Source organism: Schistocerca gregaria, chromosome 3 (assembly GCF_023897955.1).
Source record: "Schistocerca gregaria isolate iqSchGreg1 chromosome 3, iqSchGreg1.2, whole genome shotgun sequence".
Lineage (NCBI taxonomy): Eukaryota > Metazoa > Arthropoda > Insecta > Orthoptera > Acrididae > Schistocerca > Schistocerca gregaria.
The window spans coordinates 260889547-260913436 of NC_064922.1; the positions used below are offsets into that span (position 1 = coordinate 260889547).

Consider the following 23890-nt stretch of genomic DNA (forward strand, 5'->3'; position numbering starts at 1 on the left):
ATCTGAAGAGACAGATTTAGAATATGACGAGAGAGAGATATTTAGGAAATTACGAAATCGAATGGACTAGCAAAGATGTGTTTATATGAATGTGTGGTATACTTTTGTATGAATGTGTGGTGTCTGTCCTTTCTGTTACGTAAATTGAAGGTGGAGGGGCGGAGGAGGGGGGGGGGGGGGGAGGGAGGAGAAAGGAAGGGATGGAATCATTTATATCAGTTGCATCAGGACTTCATATGGGATCAGTGGTGACAAGTGCAAATGTGTTGCAGACTGCGGCTTGTACCCAATTCTCGTGCTTAGTTGGCAGTCACATTAACCTCTGCGCCATCCAGACACAATGTTAGTGCAGATTTGTTAACTATCTTGTCACGCTCCCTGGCCATCTTGCATTCCCGCCTAATGCCACCTATCCACAGTACCTGTCCGTGCCCTCCATGCTCTTTACTTTGATTCTCGCCAGAGTGTGAACAATTTAATTGTATGAATGCATGGTGTCTGTTCTTTTGGACATGTTGATGGGCAATGAACCCACAGTCTTCACTGCGGATGCACATTTTGTTCTGTCTCGGGCAGGGAGCTAGAATTACTGAGCATAGGGGATATGGGCGGGGACTGTGGATAGTTGGTGCTAGGTGGGAATGTGAGTCAGCCAGGACGCGAGCCAAGATAGTGTGCACATTTACGGTAAACACCATATCTGGATAGCACAGTTTTTAATCCAGCTGTCTAGGAAGTAGGAGATCCTGGGTTTCAGGCCCAGTCCGGCACATATTTTCACTCGTCGCCACTGACTCCAGTAGTTTCTTCCCTTTCCTTTCGTTTCTCCCTCCTCCACCTTCAGTATGCATGAAGATCCTTTTGTTTTAGAGGCTGAACAGGAATGACCTTGGGGACCAAGTGTAACAGGGCCTGTAGTCTTTATGGATTAGCATGTGGATTGGAGGGTGGTTTGCTGAAGGAGCTATGAGACTTCTCAGGCTGAACTGAATTTAATACTAACAGTGACTGTACTAACTCTGAAACCAAAATCAAGAGGTAATGTTGACAAAATGAAGCATAACGGTGAAATTGTGGGTCAGTAAAACTCTGGTCCTTCATTCCCTTTTAACAGCCATATAGACAGACTGCAGTCAATAGATGCTAAACAGAATTGTGAAGAACTCAGTAGGGGAGAAGGAATTGTAGTGTAACTTCATAGATTATTGCAGTGATTACACAGTCAAGACAAATTTGCAAAGAATTGGCAGTGTGGGTCCATTCATCAGTATGATGTTGCACCCAATGTGGCCTGAATGCATAAACTGATTCAGTAGGGAAGTGTTTCATAAAGCTGTTGTATCCTCCCCTGAAGCAAGTTTGCCCACAACTATTGTAACTAATCCTTGATATCCCAGATACTGACAGGGGGATGGAGTTGACATCTGAGCTGGTCCGACATGTTCTATTGGAGACAGGTAAAGACATTGTGTAGATGATGCTTTTCAGAAAGTCATTTCTTTGCCCCTTGCTCCAATAATTTTAGACATTCTGAAGGAACACTTTCAGTCCCATGTACCTCATTTGATCACAAGTCTTCCATAGCTCAGTCTATCTCTGACTCTACTACTGGCTCTCTTATGTCTTCCATATGAACTCTAGTTCTTCTGTCACATCCTAAAACGATTCCTCCCCTTCATAGAAACCTTCAGTGTTCTCTTTCTAGTTATCTGCTCCTCCCTCTGAGTTTAATAGTAGAATACATTTTTTTTACTTTTAATGTTGACATCTGTGTTTTTAATTCTTTTAATTTCACTGTCTGTTTTGACTTTTCTGTACACTGAATCTGTCCTTTTGACAACCTTTTCTTTTCAATTTTTCCCTAACTTCCTATTTAATGGCTTATATTGCTATATTTTTATCTTTCTTGAACAATTTTGTACTACTTCTTTTTTTGATCTGATGTATTCCTTCTGTTTCTCAGTCTTTCTCTTCTCTCATTGCTCCTATAACTCTGTGTTCTGCACCATCCTCAAATAGTGTTCCAGCTATCCATGAATACTAGATTTTCATCTCCTCTTACTTACTGCATCACATATTCAATATCTTCATATACTTTCTCTCTCTATTCATGTTCTGCTTGCGCTCTTGGCAAAGCACTAATATTCTTGGCATTATTTTGCTGTTGATTCTGACAAGAATAATCCTATCATTGCACTGTTTGCAGTAACTCACAATCTGCCATACCTTCCTACTCCCATTATACCATTTTCTTCTTCTGTTGTTAATACCCTACACTCATCTGACCACAAATCCTTAGCATCTTTCCATTTCACTTCACTGACTCTAACTGGGTCTAGACTGAGCCTTTGCATTTTGCCATCAGTTTTTCCGGATTCCCTACCAAGTACCTCACTCGGACTTTTAGAACATTATCCTTTAGTTTGATTTTCAATCTTTTTCCCACAGTAATCTTCACCATGGCAGTCTGCTCTGTTATCAAAATAGATGACTAATCTGGCATCTTTTGCCAGTGAAGAGTTCATGATGCTTTCTGATTACAGACCACTTGTGCTGTGGGTGTATATTATTTTTTAAAGCATTAGTGTCCATTGCCTTCTGCATCCTCATATTGTTGATCATTGCTGATACTTATGCCTTTTAGGGCAGTTTCCCACCCACAAGGTCAGGGAGGTGCTCCCTATCTCCATTGACTTCTCCGCCCTCTTTGACAAGGCTGTTGGCAGAACAAGGGTGAGTTCTTATACCAAAAATATGTGGCTGCCATTGCTGATGATTTTTATTCAGATTTTAAGCAGTGGCTAATATCAAACCAAAGTCTGAGATTACTAGTCAGTTACTACACTGGTACTAAGGTGACGAAACTATTGAGATAACAGAAGAATTAGTCCAATTCTCTGAAATTGTTATGAGGCTGATAAGGAAATGTTTGCATTTTATTTGACTCCATGTTGTTGAGCTTTCTGTGTAACAGGTCAACCAAAAATATGATCGGTTTTCTTCATTTCTTTCCTCTGTGTTACACACTTTTAATTTCTGTATAAATAGTTTATATTACTGCATGTCAAAAGTGAAATGTAAGATACTGATATGTGAAGTTTGGGAACTAAAATTTCTATTCTCTTCAGCTCTTACATAAGGTAATATGTTTGTGTTATTGTGTATGAGGCTGCCTCCTGCATCGGGGGGATGCTGTAGTTCTCATTCCAAGGTCGAACTTGCAACTTAGTATCTTCCTCCCCCCCCCCCCCCCCCCCACTCCTCCACCCCTCCCACCAAGTGTGTGAGATCCTTAGCTTCTTCCCATTACACTTCACTGACTCTAACAATATATATTAACTTTCTGCTTAAAATAGACCACTTGTGGGCTACATTCTAGTGTTCAGATCAGCTGCAAACCACATTGCATGTGGGTCAGTGATGTCAATGATCAATTGACTCTGCCAGCTATTGAGTTCTTAAATCTTGAGTATACCGCAGACTGCATGTATGTAAACAGGGGGCTGTGGCTTTGTTTGCTTATATTGGAAGTTAACCTGTTCTTATTGAGATCACTGCATTATAGTGGTAGATTTTGTGCTTTCATATCTTCTTAATCTTTATTGCTGTTGATTTTTGTGACACATTGCAGACGTTGTACTAGATCATGAAATTTTTCATACTAGTATTCTCCTACAGGAAAGATGAAATATCTAAAAGCAGCAAAGTGTTTGTTTCACTATATCTAGAGAAAAATTGTGTGCATGTCTAAGAATGTAAGTTAATAAACATTTGTTCATGAACATTCTTTCAGCAGTAAAAAAAATTTGGATCTGTATAATGAGAAAAATGATTTTTGATGTTATTTAGACTTTGGAAAGAAAATGCAAAGGATAAGTAAAAAAGCACTATTTACTGCCTTCAAAATATTGTTTGACATGTTTGTAAATATATTTTTTCTCAGGAGATAAATTTGGTTTTTTGATACATCTGGATGACTCGTCTCCTATTCCTTCAGTTTTCTGGGGTTTGGAGAATTTACCTTACGTCATTCGCCAAGAATTTTTCTCTGTCATCAATAAACATCGTTGCTTGTCCCTACATTGTTAATATATTTCAGTTTTTTTTATGAAAAGGATGGTCCCTCTCGGTTTCACAAATGCACACATGTGTATGTAGCAGTTTAATGTATGTTTAATTTTTTCAGCACATTTGTATGCCCAACAGAAATCATAGCTTTCAATGAAAGGATACAAGAATTCAAATCACTGAATACTGAAGTCATAGGTGTATCAACAGATTCACATTTTAGTCATCTAGCTTGGATTAATACACCACGAAAGGTAAGAATTAAAGGAATTATTTCATTGTAAGACATGAAATAAACCATTAATTTTCCCAGTTTTCCATTTACGGTTTCAGCCATAATATATCAGAAATTGTTATATTCTGTTCCAGGCAGGAGGTTTAGGATCGTTAAACTTCCCACTACTGTCAGATTTCAACAAGATTATCTCCCGTGATTATGGAGTGTTGGTTGAATCTGAGGGTGTTGCACTAAGAGGACTGTTCATTATTGACCCACAGGTAAGGGTTTTGACCATTTTTTTGAGATCAGCAGTGTGCACAGCTTGCTGATTTGTTGATAAGGCACCTGAAAAATCTCAAGATTATGGACCAAGGTTAACTACCACTTAAATGAATTCTTCTGCATTTTGAAACAAGTTCTTTGATCTACAGTTTTCGAGATCCTTCTCCGATTGAAATTTATTGAAATTCCTCATAATGCTGTAGAGTGTATCAGTTTCCTTCTTTTGATTGTGTGAGTATAAGAAGTATATAAGTAAGTTACAACAACAAAATGAATCAATTATTGATAAAACTATTTAATTGTATTAAAAACAAAGATTCCAAGACTTACCAAGCGGGAAAGCGCCGGTAGATCGGCACAATCTACCGGCGCTTTCCCGCTTGGTAAGTCTTGGAATCTTTGTTTTTAATAGATTTTTCCCATGTGGAATGTTTCCTTCTATTTTATAAACTATTTAATTGAATAGATAAAAAATCTGTTCACCAAGTGGCGGCGGAACACGTACATAAGACTGTTAATCTTTTATTTGTGTGTTTGTTCTCCCACAGCTTGGTGAGTAGATTTTTTATCAATCCAATTAAGTAATTAGTAAGTTAGAATCTCAAAAAATACTTCGATTTGTAAGAAACTGCTACACTGCTGCCTACATAAGTGGAAGAGGTGTGGGAGCACTGAATATTTTTTAACGTAATTATGTTACAGTAAGGCACCTTTAAGAGCCAGATTTTATGCAGAAAATATTTGTAGGGACACAGGTGCATTCTGACTGTAAGTTCAATAATTATGAAATTTAGGTTAAAACAGAAATTAAGATGGAATGTGGATAAATTTCAACAACCTGAAATTATTGACAGTTTAAAAGTTGGTATTATCAAATTACTAACCAATATGGGGAAAAATTCAGAAGAAGATTAAAGGGTAGTTTGAGGGGTGGAATACTTAATGCAGAAGAAATTTAGCCAAAAAGATGAAAGCTATTAGAAACTCCTGAAGACACACCAGGTATTAAATTTAATTGATGAAATGAGGAAACATAAAAATCCAGTAAAGGAAGCCAGCAAAAGGGAATATAAACTGTCAGGAAGTATAAAATAGCTAGATGAGACTGAGAAATGCAAACTAGTTGAAACATATGTGCCCATGAGAAAGATTGATGTTACATATTAGATAGTTAAAGAAACTTTTGGAGAAAAGAGGAGGAGCTGTATGAATATGAAGAACTCATATGATAAGGTAATATTAAGCTAGAAAGGGAAGAGGAAGTGGATGAAGATAAGGGGGGGAGATATGAAACTGTTAGAATAATATTTTAGAGCATTGTAGGAATAAAATCAAAAAGCAGGCTACATTCCCTTAGAATTATTAAGTTTATTGGGATAACTAATCATGGTTGTCTGGTATGTGGGCTATGAGACAGATGAAACATCCCCAGACTTCAAGAAAAAAATATAAGATGCCCAGTACCAAAGAAGGCATTGGTGGAAGGTTTATAATTGAACCATCAGTTTAATGAGTCTTGTTTGTGAAAAACTAATGAAGATTATTCGAGTAACAATGGAAAGACAGAAGCTACATGGGTAGGTGAGAATAGATTCATGTAAAAGGTAAGAACAGGCGAGGTGATATGACCCAACACTTACCTTAGAAGATAAATTTAAAAAGGCAAACCTACATCTCACGCACTGTTGAATGAATTATTAGGGTCGTTTAATAAGTAATGCCCCACTTTTTTTTTTTTTTTTTTTCAAAGCCTTTAATATACACAGACAAACGTTCCTGTTGGTGCTTCACATTTGATGTTTGTTCTGTGTGTTGGTGAGGTTTCGATCTGTTCTGGCAGATGGCAGAGCTGTAGTATAGTGTCAAAATGGCGTCTAAATATGACTCACAATATAAGCAGCGTGCTGTTCAATTCTTGTGTGCAGAAAAAGAAACCATGGTGAACATCCATAAATGTTTATGTGCAGTGTATGGCGATGGTGTAGTTGATAGTAGTACAGTCGGGCAAAGGGTAAAGAAAGTTACAGCCTCAGAAAATGCAGAAACAGAGCTCCATGATCAGTCACACTTGGGACATTCTGTCACAGCCACTGCTCCAGACATGATGGATCATCTGGATGCCATTATTTGTGCCGACCAGTGCAGCACAACTCGACAATTGGCTCTATAGTTGTCAGTCAGGGTTGGAAGTGAGTCTTTAATGATCAAGACTCTTGGATATTCAAAGAGGTGCTCATAATGGGTTCCATGAATACTCACAGCGGACCACAAGATCCAAAGAAAGGCCATTTCAGCTGAATTTTTGGAGCATTTTGAGACTGACGGAAAGGCCTTTCTGTCACAGATCATTAAGGTGGACGAAAGCAGGGTGCACTTCTTTGCACCGGAAACAAAAAGGCAGTCCATGGAGTGGCATCATCCTCATTCACCACAAAAGAAGAAATTCAAGACAACCCTCTCTTCCATAAAAGTCAAGGTGACAGTCTTCTGGGATTTGTGATGGTGTCATTCTTGAGGATGTGATGCCGAGAGGGTCAACCATCAATTCAGAGATGTACATGAAGACTCCGAATAAACTCAACAACCATTTCTGACGTGTTCGATCAGAGAAAAATCCAACGGAAATCTTGATCCAGCATGATAATGCACACCCACACACAAGTCTGACAACCTGGGAACACGTTGCCAAATTGGGTTGGACATCATTGCCTCATGCACCTCACAGTCCAGACCTGGCAGCCTCGAACTTCCATTTTGGGCCACTTAAAGATTATCTGTGGGGACACACTTTGAAGATGACAAAAGTGTCAGTCATGCAGTGAAAACATGGCTATGCCTACAGTACAAGCACTTTTACCAGCAGGGATTACATGCTCTTCCAGATCATTGGCATATGGTCATAGAATGTAATGGAGAGTACGTAGAAAAATAGGACATTGACAAGACATGTTGATGTGTTGTCACCAAATTCTGAATCTTAACAATAAATATGTTCTGAGGAAAAAAGTGGGGCATTATTTGTTGAACGATTCGTGTAGATTAGGTCATCAGATACTAAAAATAGACCAGTGTTGCTATTGGTTAGCATTGTTATTGAGGATAGCAGAAGTAGGGGGAACATACAGTGTAGACTAGGAACAGCAAGAAAAGCTTTTCTGTAAAAGAAAAATATGTGAATATCCGTGTAAGTGTCAGTAAGTCTTAAGAAATAGTTGTCTAATGTGTATCTTTATATGTAAGTAGAACATGAACAATAAAGACTTCTAACAAGATGGAAAGAGAAACTTTGGACTATGGTGCTACAGAAGAATTCTGAAGATTTGAGAGGCGTTGGATGAAAATGGATGAAAAAGAATTTAAGGCACAATTTGACTAAAAGAAGGGTTTGGGTAGTATGACACATCCTGAGAGATCAGGGATTCATTAATTTGGTAATGTAGGAAAGTGTGAGGAGTTCAAATTGTAGCTGGAATCATAGGTGTGACTACAGTTAACTGATTAAAGTGGATGTAGGTTGCAGTAGCTGTATGTAGATGAAGAAACATGTATGGGATAGACGAGCATGAAGGGCTGCATAAAATTAGTATTCAGATTGAAGACCACAAAAACACCACCACCAATATGTGGTGGTATAATTGCAAGACTGTGTAGTTACGATCTTGTCCTTGAGTTTGTTCTTTGTCAGTATACCGATACATATAGATTCTCATTTATTTGTATTTTGTGTTCACACCTGCTTTTTTGTGCAAAATTAACTTCTATGTAATGCGCCTGAAGTGTCCCCTCATGAACCATGGACTTTGCCATTGGCGGGAGGCTTGCATGCCTCAGCGACACAGATAGCCATACCGTAGGTGCAACCACAATGAAGGGCCAGACAAATGTGTGGTTCCTGGAGTGAGGCAGAGCCTTTTCAGTAGCAGCAAGGGCAACAGTCTGGATGATTGACTGATCTGGCCTTGTAACTTAAATCAAAACGGCCTTGCTGCAAAGAGCTGAAAGCAAGGGCAAGATACATTCAGATTTTTCCTGAGGCCATACAGCTGTACTGTATAGTTAAATGAAGATGGTGTGCTCTTGTTAAAATATTCCGTAGGTAAAATAGTCCTCATTTGGATATCCCATACTCAGGAGGGTGTAATTATCAGGAGAAACAAAACTGATGTTGTGTGGACCGGAGTGTGGAATGTCAGAATCTATAATTGGGGAGGTAGGTTAGAAAATTTAAAAAGGGAAATGGATAGGTTAAAGTTAGATATAGTGGGAATTAGTGAAGTTCAGTGGTAGGAGTAACAGACTGATGGTCATGTGAATACAGGACTATAAATACAAAGTCAAATAGGGGTAATGCAGGAGTAGGTTTAATAATGAATTAAAAAAAAAAAAAAAAGGAATGTGAACAAACTACTATGAACTGTATACTGAATTCGTTGTTGTAGCCAAGATACACATGAAGCCCACACCCACCACGATAGTACAAGTTTAAATGCCAACTAGCTTTTCAGATGAGGTGGAGATTGAGGAAATGTGTAACGAGTTAAAAGAAATTATTCAGATTATTGAGGGAGACGAAAATTTAAGTCGTGGGGGGATTGGAATTTGATTCTAGGAAAAGGAAGAAGGAAAAGTAGTAGCTGAGTATTGACAAGGGGAAAGGTATGAAAGAGGAAGCCATGTGGTAGAATTTTGCATAGGGCATAATTTAATCACAGTTGCACTTGCTTTAAGAATCATGAAAGAAAGTTGTATACATGAAAGAAACCTGGAGACACCAGAAGGTTTCAGATTCATTATGTAATGGTAAAACAGAGATTTTGGAACCAGCTTTTAAATTGTTAGACATTTCCATAGGCATATGAGGACTCTGACCACAAGTAATTGGTTATGAACTGCAGATTAAAACTGAAGAAACTGCAAAAGAGCAAGAATGTAAGGAGGTCAGACCTGGATAAACTGAAAGAGCTGTAGCTTTTAGAATGTGTCAGAGGGAGTGTGGGAACAATTGACAAGATGAAGGAAAAGGAATACAGAAGAAGAAGAATGGGTAGCTTTTAAACATGAAATAGTGAAGGCAGCAGATCAAGCAGGTAAAAAGACGATGGCTAGCAGAAATCCATGGATGACACATTAAGCATTGAAGGTGCGTCTAACATGGTAATCGGGTGCTTTTACAGGGAGCCTACGTCAGGAGCTGTAGTGAAGAGATACTGAATTAAATTGATGAAAGCAGAAAATATAAAAATGCAGTAAATGAAGCAGGCAAAAGGGAATAAAAAGTCTCAAAAATTAGAGAGACAGGAAGTGCAAAACAGCTAAACAAGGAATGCTAGAGGACAAATGTAGGGATGTAGAAGCATATATTGCTAGGGGAAAAGATAGGTGCTGCCCACAGGGAAGTTAGAGAGACCTTTGGAGAAAAGAGAACCACATGTATGAATATCAAGACCTCAGATTGAAAACCATTCCTAAGCAAAGAAGGAAAAGCAGAAAGATGGGAGTATACAGAGGGTCCATACAAGAGCAATGTACTTGAGGGCAATATTACGGAAATGGAAGATGACATAGATGAAGATGAAATGGAAGATATGACAACTGCATGAAGAGCACTGGAATACCAAAGTCAAAACAAGGCCCCGGAGTAGACAACATTACATTAGAACTACTGGTAGCCTTGGGTGAGTTTTGACAGGACAAAACTCTTAAATCTGGTTAGCAAGGCGTATGAGACAGGCGAAATACCCTCAGACTTCAAGAAGAATATAATAATTTAAATCCCGAAGTGAGCAGGTGTTAACAGGTGAGAAAATTACCGATTATCAATTTAATAAGTCATGGCTGCAAAATACTAACACAAATTCTTTACAGAAGAATGGGAAAACTGGTAGAAGCCGACCTTGGGGAAGATCAGTTTGAATTCGAGAGAAATGTTGGAACACGTGAGGCAAGACTGACCGTATGATTTATCTTAGAAGATAGATTAAGAAAAGGCAAACCTACATTTCTAGCATTTGTAGACTTAGAGAAAGCTTTTGACGATATTGACTGGAGTACTCTTTCAAATTGTAAAGGTGGCAGGGGTAAAATACAGAGAGCGAAAGGCTACTTACAGTTGGTGCAGAAACCAGATGGCAGTTGTAAGAGTCATGGGGAATGAAAGCGAAACAGTGGTCGAGAAGGGGAGTGAGACAGGTTTGGAGCCTATCCCCGGTGTTATTCAGTGTGTATATTGAGTGACGACTACTACTACTATTTGTATTTTCCTCTTTCCTCTTTGTACTTAATTAATTAATGATTGGTGGATGATCATCCAACTTGTCATTTTTTGGTAAGGTCTTCCTGCCACCAGTACTTTAATAAAAACTGAATTATTTGGTCTTTTCTTATCTTAAATAGAATGATATTTTCGAAAAACTAGAAAAAGTATATGCAGATTATCATTGTATCCTCTGAAATTTATTTTGCAATGCAAAAGATGTGTTGTCTTCATCATATCATTACACCCTGTGCTGCTCCCCCTCTTCATGATCCTCTTGCTGCTGAAGCTCTAGAAAGCTATGTAGCAGACATAGCGAAAGTTTTGGAGTGAATCACTGTGCAATGTGGAAAAGTGGTAAGGCGTTGGACTCACTTTTGGGACTATGGTGGTCATTCCCAAATAGGAACCTGTGCTCGATCTTTAATGATCTTGTTATTAATGGGACATTAAACCTAATACTGCCGTGTTCTCTGAATTGAATCATAGATTGAAACATCATCTAGGTTCTGAAATCCAAACATCCTTGGACACTTACTGTGTGGGTTTAAAAGGTGATAGTTCACTGCTAATAACCCACCCACTAGAAACAGTTATTCAAAAAGTGTTTCGAGGAGGCAGCATCTAGTACACATTTCATTTAACTATCGAGAGGCTTGTGATTACTGTTTGAAAGTATATCTTTTCTCTGTCTTTATTCTGTACTTTCCCTGATATTTAAGGTCTAATCAGTAATATATTTTCTGATTATGAGCAACAGAATGATGTTCAAGAAGGTAGTGCTGAAAGTATGGCAGTTTTCTAATTGTTACTCGTATTGTTATGTCCACAGCAAGGACAGCACTTTAGTGTTCCTAATTAATAGATGAATATATTAAAAACAAAGATTCCAAGACTTACCAAGCAGGAAAGTGCCGGTAGACAGGCACAATAAAATAACACACAAACACACACACACAAAAATTACGAGCTTTCACAACCGGCAGTTGCTTCGTCAGGAAAGAGGGAAGGAGAAGGAAAGATGAAAGGATGTGGGTTTTAAGGGAGAGGGTAAGGAGCCATTCCAATCCCGGGAACGGAAAGACTTACCTTAGGGGGAAAAAGGTTAGGTATATACTCGTGCGCACACGCTCACTCACACACACTCACACACACTCACACACACACACACACACACACACACACACACACACCCATCCATACATATACACAGACACAAGCAGACATATTTAAAGGCCATTAATAGATGACATTGATATTTCTAGTTATGGTTTTAATATTGCATCTGGTATTTAAGAGGCTGGAACAGTGATCAAACGTTCTGACTTTCTCTCTTAAACTGAGAAATCAGTTGCATACATTTGTAGTTGGTCTGCTTCTTACTTCTGTCTGTTGTGAACAGTAACTGACAGACGTAGTTACAGATTTTAAAATTAGTCAAGTTTTTGTGCCTCACTTTTGTTGGCTTATGATGTTGCTACAACTAAGGTATAGACCAATTACAGTCCCTCACGTCTTAAAGCTGCAATTAAATGGAGATCAGACACAGGCTATTCAGTTCAACTGTGAAAGTTTTCATGATCCTTATGTAATATGGAAAGCACAGTGGTTGGTATGTCTTAGATCTTAATTCACGAAAATGCTAAATGCAGTAAACTTCAGCAGACTGAAATGGACCACAAGTGTATTTTCAGCTAACTCAGTTCCCAGACTTTGCACTGAGGCTTCTGAGTTGCCATTTTACATCTACTAGTAGTGCTTCATGGAGTGAGAGGCCACTGTCTAACTTTTTGTGGGATGACATTCTGACAGTTCCCAGCCAGATATAAGGCCATGCAAATCCATGCAGAGATCAGGTTATTAAACTGTACACAGAATGTTAGTCATTTGCACCATTATTTGTGCAGATACCTAAATTTGTTACCTCGGAAGCAGAATTATATCAAATTCTCCAAAATTAAAGGAACTGTAGTTTTCAAATTTTTCTGTAATAGTTATTTGAAAGTTAGTATACACCAGTGGATCAAAGCAAGTGACTCCCTTGACTGTTTCTAAGTAACATGGCAGAGCAGTTAAGACAGTTTGCTTGTATTTGAGCAGTGTGTGTTCAAATCTTTGTCCAGTTATCCTGCTGAATTTAATGGCTGGTGCCTCAACAAGGTTAGCATGTTGTGTTCTGCATTATTGACTAATTGTACCAGAACTCCAACTCCAATGTTCTTGATATTATTGGAATGTTAAACACTAATCTTTTTTTCTCTTCACTCTTCAGTCATTTTCGTTTGTACTTTACTCACATCCCCCATTGAATTTTGTGTTCATAGTACAGAGTCATATGTGATCATGAAGGCCCTAAGTGAAACAATGTGTGTTCAGAGGCAGAATTTTTCATTTGTTCTAATCCTATAGTGCTCTAAAAGAGCCTTCTGTTGCTACAAAATCAGAGAAACGATGTATCTCTGCCACATTCCGGAGCATATTGAAGACCACAGAAATAAGCCATATGACGCAGCAGTGGGTCTGAATGGTGTATGGAGGGGCAAAATATGTCATTGTCCTACAGGCTGTCATTTCACTATTGAGTCATTATAAGATTGGAAGAAACTGGAAGTGTTGAATAATAAGTTGTGGTTGTTTTAATAGTCATAAATTCCTTATTCAGTCGGACAGGACAGTAAGACTGATGTGATTCCACACAAGACACTGTTCCCCTATGGTTGCATTCATACTCTGCCGAAGGGAAGGGAGACCAATTCTTACAGCTTGTGGAATGTGAATTGTAAATCCTGTGCTACCTAGGTTTATACTATTTTGTGTCTCCATGGTGTCTCTTATAGTCAGTGATCTCAAACAGAAATAGCACTAATGCAATATTTCATTCTCAAAAATGTACTTTATTCTGTTTTCGATTTTTATTGGTTTCAATTGTTTGTATAAAACTGAAATTTAATAGATTGATGATGAATTAGATCTTCTATATAAGTTTAAATTATTACGTGTATTAACTGTGTTTATCTAATCATACAGGGCATCCTCAGGCAGATTACAATAAATGATCTTCCTGTTGGCCGCAGTGTTGATGAGACTTTGAGGCTGATAAAGGCATTCCAGTTTGTTGAGAAACATGGTGAAGGTGAGAGGTTTTTTAGTTTACAAAGATTTAATTAATTGTTTCTGTATCACTTGTTTATGAGTTTCTGTGATTTGATGTAGAGGGGGCATAAATTGATTACAAAATGTTTTACTTAAATAAATTTGCCATGATTTTGTTTGCACAGCAGCAATAGCTTTTATAATCAATGTATATTGTCTGAGTATGTGCAGACGTATAATTATCACATCAACTGGATGCTTTGCAAGCAGTTGGCTGTGTTTAAATCCATGGTAAGTTTTAAAAATATAGGCCACACTAAAAATATGGTTAATCATGAATCCAGGCATGTATTTCTTGGATTAAGTGAACAGTCGCTTGGCAGTCAGCATGTGGTTAGTAGGGACACTGCAATTTGAGTTAAGACTACCTGCAGAAAATCAGGTCTAGATTAAGTTCCAGGAAGCTCTGTAGAGGAGAAAAAATGAATTTAAATTGCATTTAAAATTTGAGAAAACAATTCTGTACTTGCCGAATAATTTTGAGGGCTTCAACAGTGGTCAGAGCTTATGAAGTACAGGTCTCCTGTAATGAAGCCTTAGTCATAACATGGACAATTATACAACATTTCAATAACATAATTTCCATTAAGTTGTACTGTTGAGATGTTGTTGTGGAAAGGCTTTTGTGGCTTAGATCAGTGAGGGTCTTCCATTATGTAACTTTTAGATTCTGCATTATCTTAGTGCAGAAGTTTGTCATTAACAGATCTGCTGAAATATATTACAGCACTTTGAGTAAAATTGAAGTACTTCTAGAATTCTTCCCTGTTTCTGGATGAATTTAGTATTAGCCAAATAATTATTAAGATTGCCTCAAGAGGTAGAGAATTCGGGTTAGCTCATACTTCATCTTTGATGATCTTGTTGTCCCTACGATGTACAACTCGCTGCAAGGTCTGTTAAAAGCTGTTTTAATATTTTTATTCAACTTTGATTTTTCGTTTTTGTCTCTTTATAAGTTCCCTTCTCCTCCACACATCTATTCCAGTGGTGTTTACAATATCATGCAGTTCTAGAAAGCTTATTTTGGAATGATGTGTTCAGATGAAATCTCGTTAATGTCATCAATGTTATAAACAAGAAAAAACAACATGGATTGGGTTCTGGGCTATGATTCGTAGTGCAGAAGTATTGGGAAATGAAATATCAATGGATACTGTACCTCTACGTCAGGATAAATTGCTTTGTTAATGTGAAAAAAGAAATTTTCAGTGATCTTACTAACAAGCTTTTGGGAAATGTCAAGGGATAGATACTTCGGACAGATGTGAAAGAAAAACGCACTGTGCTGCACCTTCAAAGTCAGCTAACCACTCGTTATCTTCACAGATCCATATGGCTCTGCCATAGGTTCCTTTTAAACCATGTAGTGGTGGTGGTGGTGGTGGTGGTGGTGTCTATAAATGCTGATATGAGTGTTACGTATGCCTGTAATGGCAGATATCAGCTAGCTAAATGTTATAAGGGGTTACAAATCAATTTTATATACTGCAAAATTAATGTTCTATATCTGCAAGATATATGAACATTGTAAAATATTTGGTGTTGTGCTGAAGGTAATTAGTCAATTGTGCTGAAATATAGACTCTACGTGCCTGTCTGGATACAATAGTGAAGTGTTGACAGATTGCCAGCATGCAGTCTCAGAAGAGAATTTGTATGTTACAGCAATGCTTCCTTTTCAAAAACTTTGTTGAGTTCAGTAGCAGAGATTTTTCTTTGACAACATTTGAAAGTTTCAACATTTTTTGAATAATATAAACAAATTTGATGTTAGTAAATATAATGTGACTGATATGTTTAAAATGAAAATATACCAAATACTGTAAAATGATGAAATAAGACGAAAATGATTGTATGTTACTTCTAAAATAATGACGAATACTAAAACTGGCAAGGAAGGGAACATTAAAACTGGCAAGAAGATAAAATGTTTTCACTGTCCTTGTCCATTGACTGTTGTGTTATAAGGGATTTCTTAAAAAAAAAGGGGGGGGGGGGTACACAGTCGTGGAGACACTCGTTGACTTGTGAGCTTTAATTTTTATTTATTTTTGACACAATTAGATAACCATTATAGAATACCAAAACTGATTTCAACCAGTCAGCAGTCATCTTTAGAGCAAAAATTTTTGATAACACTAAGGAAATTGCTAGCAGAATGTGCCCTTAGTCTGAAGATGACCACTAGCTGTTCGAAAGCAGTGAAGGCATTGGGAAGTGCTCATTTGATGGTGTCGAAGGCATTTAAATAGAAAACTATTAGAATTATAGAGACTCCAGTCTTTCAAAAGCATCTGTGGAATGAGTGTGGTCTTTGGGCAGAATTGTTGTGTGGCCTCCTGGTTGCCCAAAAATTGCCAAAATATGATTCTGAAACTTGGTTTTACATCATTCTCAATATAGGACTTCACACTGGCCACAGCAAACCATTCAGGAGATGGACAACAATGAAAACTCATAATTTTGGCTTCTATTCTGCAAGCCATTTTCTTGATTCTTTCTCTTCAACTGTGGCTCTAAATGATGCGTTTGTTACACAATTCTGTGTGGTATAAGAATACTGAAAAATTAAGCAATAGGAATTGTACTTCCTTGCACACTACATATGAAATCTTCCAATTATCTGATGATGTCTTAGGGACACAGGTGCCAGCGGACATAAATATTTGTTTTGAATAGTACCTGTTAACTAAATTTGCGAACTGAGTGAGGTGGCACACTACTCTCCAGTCATCTTGAACTTGATTGTCCATTGTTACCCTAAAATACTACAAATAAATTCTTTAAGGGGCAACTTATCTCCTTTCCCAGTTGTCTCAGTTCTGTGTTCTAATAAGATTTATGTCAGTGTGATTTTAAACTCAAAATTTTGTTCCTTCAGGTTTTTCTGATTTTAAAGTGGTACACCATAATCAGAAACTGAACATTGTCTATGTATGAGACAGTATGTAATTTACAAATCACCTGGTGTTCACTCTGTCTTCAGATGTGTAATTGAATACATAGTTGAAAATAAGAATGCAGAAACAATCATTAGTTATGAAGTAGGATGAGTTTAAAATAAAAGCCTGCAGAACCTGGAATTTGACCATAACCATCACCACCATTTTGTACAGTATCCCATCTCTGGTAGGATTTGCTTGGAATGCAAGCCTCAGTCTTCTCCAGTCATCCTACCACTTTTATGTTGCTATTTTGAGCCAGTCTTCTCCCCTAAGCCAGTATCCTCCCCTATTTCACGTATTTTTTTCCACTCCATTTAGTGCGTTGTCCTGTTCTCTTCACCTTGATCTCTTGCGTTTTATCTTCATTTCATGCATCACCATTTGATTTACCCTCTGTATAAATGTTTCATTTAAAAAGCAACTAAAGTATGTAACTTCCTTTTTTATGTAACATGTTGTTGAAATCATGCTGTGACTTACTACATTTTTTAAATAGAGCTTACAGGAAAGGATCAAGCCTTGGAATGAATTTAACAAAATGTTATAAATTTTCTTCTTAAGTGAAACCCTGATACTGAGGATAAAATGAATTAACTTAAGCATTTTGAATGAAAAAAAATCCCCTGCAGTTGATCGAATAGAAAAAATTATGTAAAGGTCCATTAAATTTATGTTGTAAGAATTATTGAGGGACTTTTAAAAAAGACTACAGCATATTCAAATCATCTAAATTTTATTATTAGTCTTTTTTTAATTATCTCCACAGTAATTTTTTTCTGTCTGTAGGAAATGAGAAACATACATTGCTGTCATTAAATGAGAATTTTTTGTCGCTCATTGCATCACCGTTCAAATATGAAACTCTTACATACATAAATATTTCATGTTGTCACCAGAGTCAAGCCTAAATTCAAAACAAATACAACACTTCGCACTGAAAGCACGTTTCTTATGAACAGCAGTGTACAGCCAGAACAGAACTGACTTCGAGGATGGAGAGTGCAGCTATTTATAGAAACTTTGCATAGTTCAGAATGCTGATACTTATAAAAACATAAAATATTCCAGAATTTACAAACATTAAGATAATCCAAGAACCTTCGAGAAATGGTACTTATAACAGATAATTGGTAATGGTCAGGTTTGAACTGGCTACCTGCAGCACGTGAGACAGTCAGTACACTGTGTGATGTGCTTGCATCTTCAGCTCTCATGTTCAGTATATAGTATCATAGTAAAACTGTAATGGTCCGGTGTCTGTCTAAACTGTTAATTGTATCATAATTTCTTTATAATACTAACAGGCTTCTTTCTCTTCAAAATTTATTTTTCTTCTTTCTTGTTACTGTTACAAAATTAACTATCAAAATTGTAACAACAATATCAAACATTCTAGAAACTTCAAATTACATGTAACTATTTAGCAGGTATAATATTTTTTGGTGAATGAAGTTGATGTACAACTTCGAACTCTCAAATCTTTTTACACCATAGAAGTATATTGAAGTTTCATCACCAGAACTGTCAGTATTAAAGTACAATATAACGCTGCTTCTGTGTTCCTTAACTAACTTTTTCCTGTTGTTTATGACATTTTTTATCGCTCCCATCAAATTTTCTATGTCCACAATGTCAATTAACACCCAATTTTGCGTCAACATATTTATAATTTTCCTGCAATTTACTCTTTATGAAAAAATGTTTGCGGAAAAAAAACTGATGTAAAATGAAGCTGGCATGATGTTGGTCATCAAGTAGTGTTTGCAAAAATGAATAAAGATATCATGACCATCTGTAACCATTTCTGAACTGTCTCTACACTGCATTCACAGTTTTGTGATTGTCGTAATCATCGGCACACTTCTGTCGAACCATATTTCGTGTGTTTCGTGTTTTGGCTGCTTTTAGCACTAGTTGAGAGCTTCATTCAGTTTGTGGTGCTTAAACGTTATTGGTTTAGACACATGCGAATTATGTATGTCCTCATGCTGAGCAAAATATGTTTCAGCGATTTATTCTCGTTGTTAAGTGCAATATTTACATATGTATTTTTTGTGATGTTACACAAGGAAAAAACAATAAAACAATAAAGAGTGATAGCTTGCATGTGTGGCTTTCTTCATAACTGAAGAAACCCAGTGCCGGATAACCTCAAAAAGACAGCTACAGTTCAAGAGATGCAGAACAACACATATACAAACACAACCAAAAATACTTATGCAAATGTTTGCACTTGATATCGAGAGAAAATTCTCGAAACACACCGTGCTAAGCATGAAAAAATATGTAACTGATGCAGTGTTTCAGTATTTAAATGATGAATGGCAGCTGCAGGCGTTCCAAAAACCTCGGTAATGATGTATGAAATGGAGTCAAATGTTTCTGCTTCCCAATAATTAGTTCCCATTTTATGAGTGGTTTTTATAAGATGATAAACCTTTATTAGATAAGAAACGTCCCTGACAAGAGTAGTTTGATGCCTATTATGTGCATATACATGAATTATGAAAATGCAAGGGGGTATCATATACATAACTTTTACAGCTTAAAACATTATTCCCCACATTTTGCACTGGTTTTTTTAGTCCATTGAAAAGTGTAAAAGTGAAAAGTGGGGTTTCACTGTAGTTGAACCATTGTTGGAGGACATAGGTTGAGGCTCAATGAAGCATTCAGCATCGAAGATATTGTGCTGGAATCTATGTGAGGGTCAAGGAGGCAGCTTTTTGGTGTTTTGCTGTGAAGAACATGTAATGATGTTACTTCAAAGTATGTTACTTATAGAATTTGAGATTTTTTGTATTTAGTATGTTCTTTGGGTTCCTTATATTCTATTTCTGTTTCAGTTTTTATGATGTGATTGTATGTCCATCTTGCATATTAGTCACATTCATTGTCTCTAATTTCTTTCATTATTAATTAATTAATTTGTTTTTTCAGTCTGCCCTGCTAATTGGAAACCTGATTCACCAACCATCAAACCTGACCCTGTTGGTTCAAGGAAGTACTTTGAAAAAGTTAATTAGAAATGGAAACACCACAACAGGAATACATTTTGTAAGCTTTGTCCAAAAGTGGTCAAACATCCTGATTTGCGGGATTAGTTTCTCAATGGGTGCTACTTGCCAACATATGTTGTGATGAATATAAACTTTTACGAAATGTTGATACACTTGTTGATATGTTATAATTGTTTTTAATTAGTAAAGAAATGTGCTCACTGTTTGTATATCTGGTAGTTTTTTTAATTATTAGTCACCTTATTCATGGCTGAGACAGCACTTTAATAATTCCTTAAAATTTCATTAAAAATTGATGCTAAAAATTTGTATGTGCGCACAATGACATGAAAATCCTCTTGCGCTCATTTGAAGTCTGCATTTGTAATCAGCCATCATTGAATTGAACAGTGAACATGATTGTCCTGTCTGGTGTATTCTGTAATGCTCCCTGTTTTATTTCTAGTATTTCATGTAATAAACACACTGACTCTTTTTTATAGTAGTATGCTGTTGTTGATTGTACTATATTGACAGTCTGTGTAATTATTTCATGCCCTATGCTGCTCTTTATTTCCCTTCTGTTTGACTTCTTAATTTATTCATTATTCTATTTTAATGCATAATACCCTAAAGAACCTCTTCTCTTTTATAATATGCACATTACCCAGCTGTGGAAATCTTTTCCTGCAGTATATGAACTTTATTCTCATGTAGCTTTTACACCAGTGTAATTAATGGTTAGAAGTTTCAGTATCGGGAGAAAGAAAACTAGCATTCTACAGATTGGATTGTGGAATGTCAGATCCCTTAATCAGGCTGATAGGGCACAAAATGTAAAAAGTAAAATGGATAGTTTAAAGTTATAGTGGGAATTAGTGAAGTTCGGTGGCGGGAGCATTAAGACTTCTGGTCAGGTGAATACAGGGTTATAAATACAAAATCAAATAAGGGTAATGCAGGAGTAGGTTTAATAATGAATAAAAAATTTGTGCACGGGTAAGCTACTATGAACATCATAACGAACACATTAATGTAGCCAAGATAGACACGAATCCCATGCCTGCCACAATAGTAAAAGATTGGCTCCAGAGATGGAGTGATTGTAGAAATGTGTGATACGACAAAGAAATTATTCAGATAGTGAAGGAAGACGAAAATTAAGTCATGGGGGACTGGAATTTGATAGTGGGAAAAGGAAGAGAAGGAAAATTTTAGGTGACTGCGTAATGGGGATAAGGAATGAAAGAGGTAGAATTGAGCATAGAGTATAACTTAACCACAACTTACACTCGGTTTAAGAATCATGAAAGAAGGTTGTATATGTGGAAAAGACCTGGAGACACCAGAAGGTTCCATTCATCATATAATGATAAACCAGAGATTTGGAAACCAGGTTTTAAATTGTAAGACATTTGGAGGGGCAGATGAGGACTCTGACCACAAGTAATTGGTTATGAACTGCAGATTAAAACTGAAGAAACTGCAAAAAGAGTAGGAATTTAAGGAGATGGAACCTGGATAAATAAAAAGAACCAGAGGTTGTATAGAGTTTCAGAGAGGGCATTAGGGAACGATTTACAAGAATGGGCGAAAGAAATACAGTAGAGGAAAAATGGGTACCTTTGAGAGATGAAATGGTGAAGGCAGCTGAGAATCAAATAGGTAAAAAGACAAGGGCTAGTAGAAACCCATGAGTAACAGAGGAGATATTGCATTTAATTGATGAAAGCAGAAAATATAAAAATGCAGTAAATGAAACAGACAAAAAGGAATACAAACGTCTCAAAAATGAGATTGACAAAAGTGCAAAAGTTCAAAATGGCTAAGCAGAGATTGTTAGGGGACAAATGTAAAGGTGTAGAAGCATATATCACTAGGGGGTAAGATAGATGCTGCCTACAGGGAAGTTAGAGAGACCTTTGGAGAAAAGAGAACCACATGTATGAATATCAAGAGCTCAGATTGAAAACCATTCGTAAGCAACGAGGGAAAGCAGAAAGATGGAAGGAGAATACAGAGGGTCTATACAAGGGCAATGAACTTGAGGGCAAGTTATGGAAATCCATGAGCACATAGATGAAGATGAAATAGGAGATACGATACTGCGTGAAGAATTTGACAGAGCACTGAAAGACCTAAGTCGAAACAAGGCCCCAAAGTAGACAACATTCCATTAGAACTACTGATAGCCTTGGGAGAGCCAGACATGGCAAAACTCATAAATTGGGTTAGCAAGGTGTATGAGACAGGCCAAATACCCTTGGAATTCAAAAAGAATATAATAATTCCAATCCCAAAGAAAGCAGGTGTTGACAGGTGAGAAAATTATCAGTGTAATAAGTGACAGCACAAAATACTAACATAAATTCTTTACAGATGAATGGGAAAGCTGGTAGAAGCCGACCTTGCCGAAGATCAGTGTGGATTCGGGAGAAATGTTGGAACACGTGAGGCAATACCGACCCTACGACTTATCTTAGAAGATAGATTAAGAAAAGGCAAACCTACATTTCCAGCATTTGTAGGCTTAGAGAAAGCTTTTGATAATGTTGACTGTAGTACTCTTTCAAATTGTGAAGGTGGTGGGGGTAAAATACAGAGAGCGAAAGGCTACTTACATTTGGTGCAGAAACCAGATGGCACTTGTAAGAGTCGTGGGGCGTTGAAGGGAAACAGTGGTCGAGAAGGGAGTGAGACAGGGTTGGAGCCTGTCACTGATGATGTTCAATCTGTATATTAATCGAGCAGTAAAGGAAACAAAAGAAAAATTTGTAGTTCGAATTAAAGTCAATGGAGAAGAAATAGACTGTGAGGTTTGCTGATGGTGGTGTAACTCTGTTAGAGAGAGCAAGGGACGTGGAAGAGCAGTTGAACGGAATGGTCAGTGTCTTGAAAGGAGGATATAAGATGAGAACCAACAAAATCAAAATGAGGATAATGGAATGTAGTTGAATTAAATCAGCTGATGCTGAGGGAATTAGATTAGGAAACGACACTTAAAGTAGTCAGTTCGTTTTGATATTTGGGAAGCAGAATAACAGATGATGGTTGAAGTACAAAGGATATAAAATGAAGACTGGCAATGACAAGGAAAGCATTTCTGAAGAAATCTGTTAACATTGAGTATACATTTAAGTATCAGAAAGTCGTTTCTAAACGTATTTAAATGTTGTGTAGCCATGTGTGGAAGTGAAACATGGACAATAAATAGACAAGAAGAGAATGGAAGCGTTTGAAATGCAGTGCTACAGAAGGATGCTGATTATTAGATGGGTAGATTGTGTAACTATGAGGGGGTACTGCATAGAATTTGGGAGAAGAGGAGTTTGTGGCACAACTTCACTAGAAGAAGGGATCAGGTTGGTAGGACACAGTCTGAGGCATCAAGGGATCACCAGTTCAGTATTGGAGGGAAGCGTGGAGGGTAAACATCACAGAGGGAAACCAAGGTATGAATACATAGAGCAGGTTCAGAAGAATGTAGGTTGCAGTAGTTATTTGGAGATGAAGCTTGTACAGGATAGAGTAGCATGGAAAACTCGGACAAACCAGTCTGGAATGAAGACCACAACAACAACAACAACAACAATGTAAGTTTTATGCAGTCAGTCATTTGGTGTTATATGAATTGTACTTACAAAATTGTATCATGTAAAGAATGTAACTGCATTTTATCTTACTTCATGAGAGCATTTATTGCTTTCCTTGTTCAGCCTTTGTTTCACTCTCTGTTCTTATTGCCTCCCTCACTGTACATTTGGTAGAGAATTATACTAGCTATTGTTATAATGAATGATTCGGCCTTTAGAGTATCTTCTCACTATCTATTAAAAATCCCTAAGATTTTTCATACCAATACCTGCTGCTATGCATAATGCTTATATGTGTAATATTATGACTTGCTTTTTATACATTAAAGTGCTACTATAGTTCAGATGTGCACACACAACCATGAAGCACAGCA

The 23890-nt window shown here is 37.1% G+C and overlaps 1 protein-coding gene across 1 annotated transcript in view; it reads left to right on the plus strand.

Annotated features, from left to right (window-relative positions):
* The window catches only part of LOC126356153 (peroxiredoxin-like), a 54583-nt gene extending 34155 nt beyond the window's left edge, over nt 1–20428 (plus strand). Inside the window, exons 4-7 of the mRNA XM_050006897.1 lie at nt 4187–4322; nt 4438–4566; nt 13851–13956; nt 19865–20428. Coding sequence (XP_049862854.1) covers nt 4187–4322; nt 4438–4566; nt 13851–13956; nt 19865–19950 — 457 coding nt within the window. The 3' untranslated portion in view covers nt 19951–20428. The remainder of the gene's footprint in view (nt 1–4186; nt 4323–4437; nt 4567–13850; nt 13957–19864) is intronic.
* The last annotated feature ends 3462 nt before the right edge of the window (nt 20429–23890 follow it).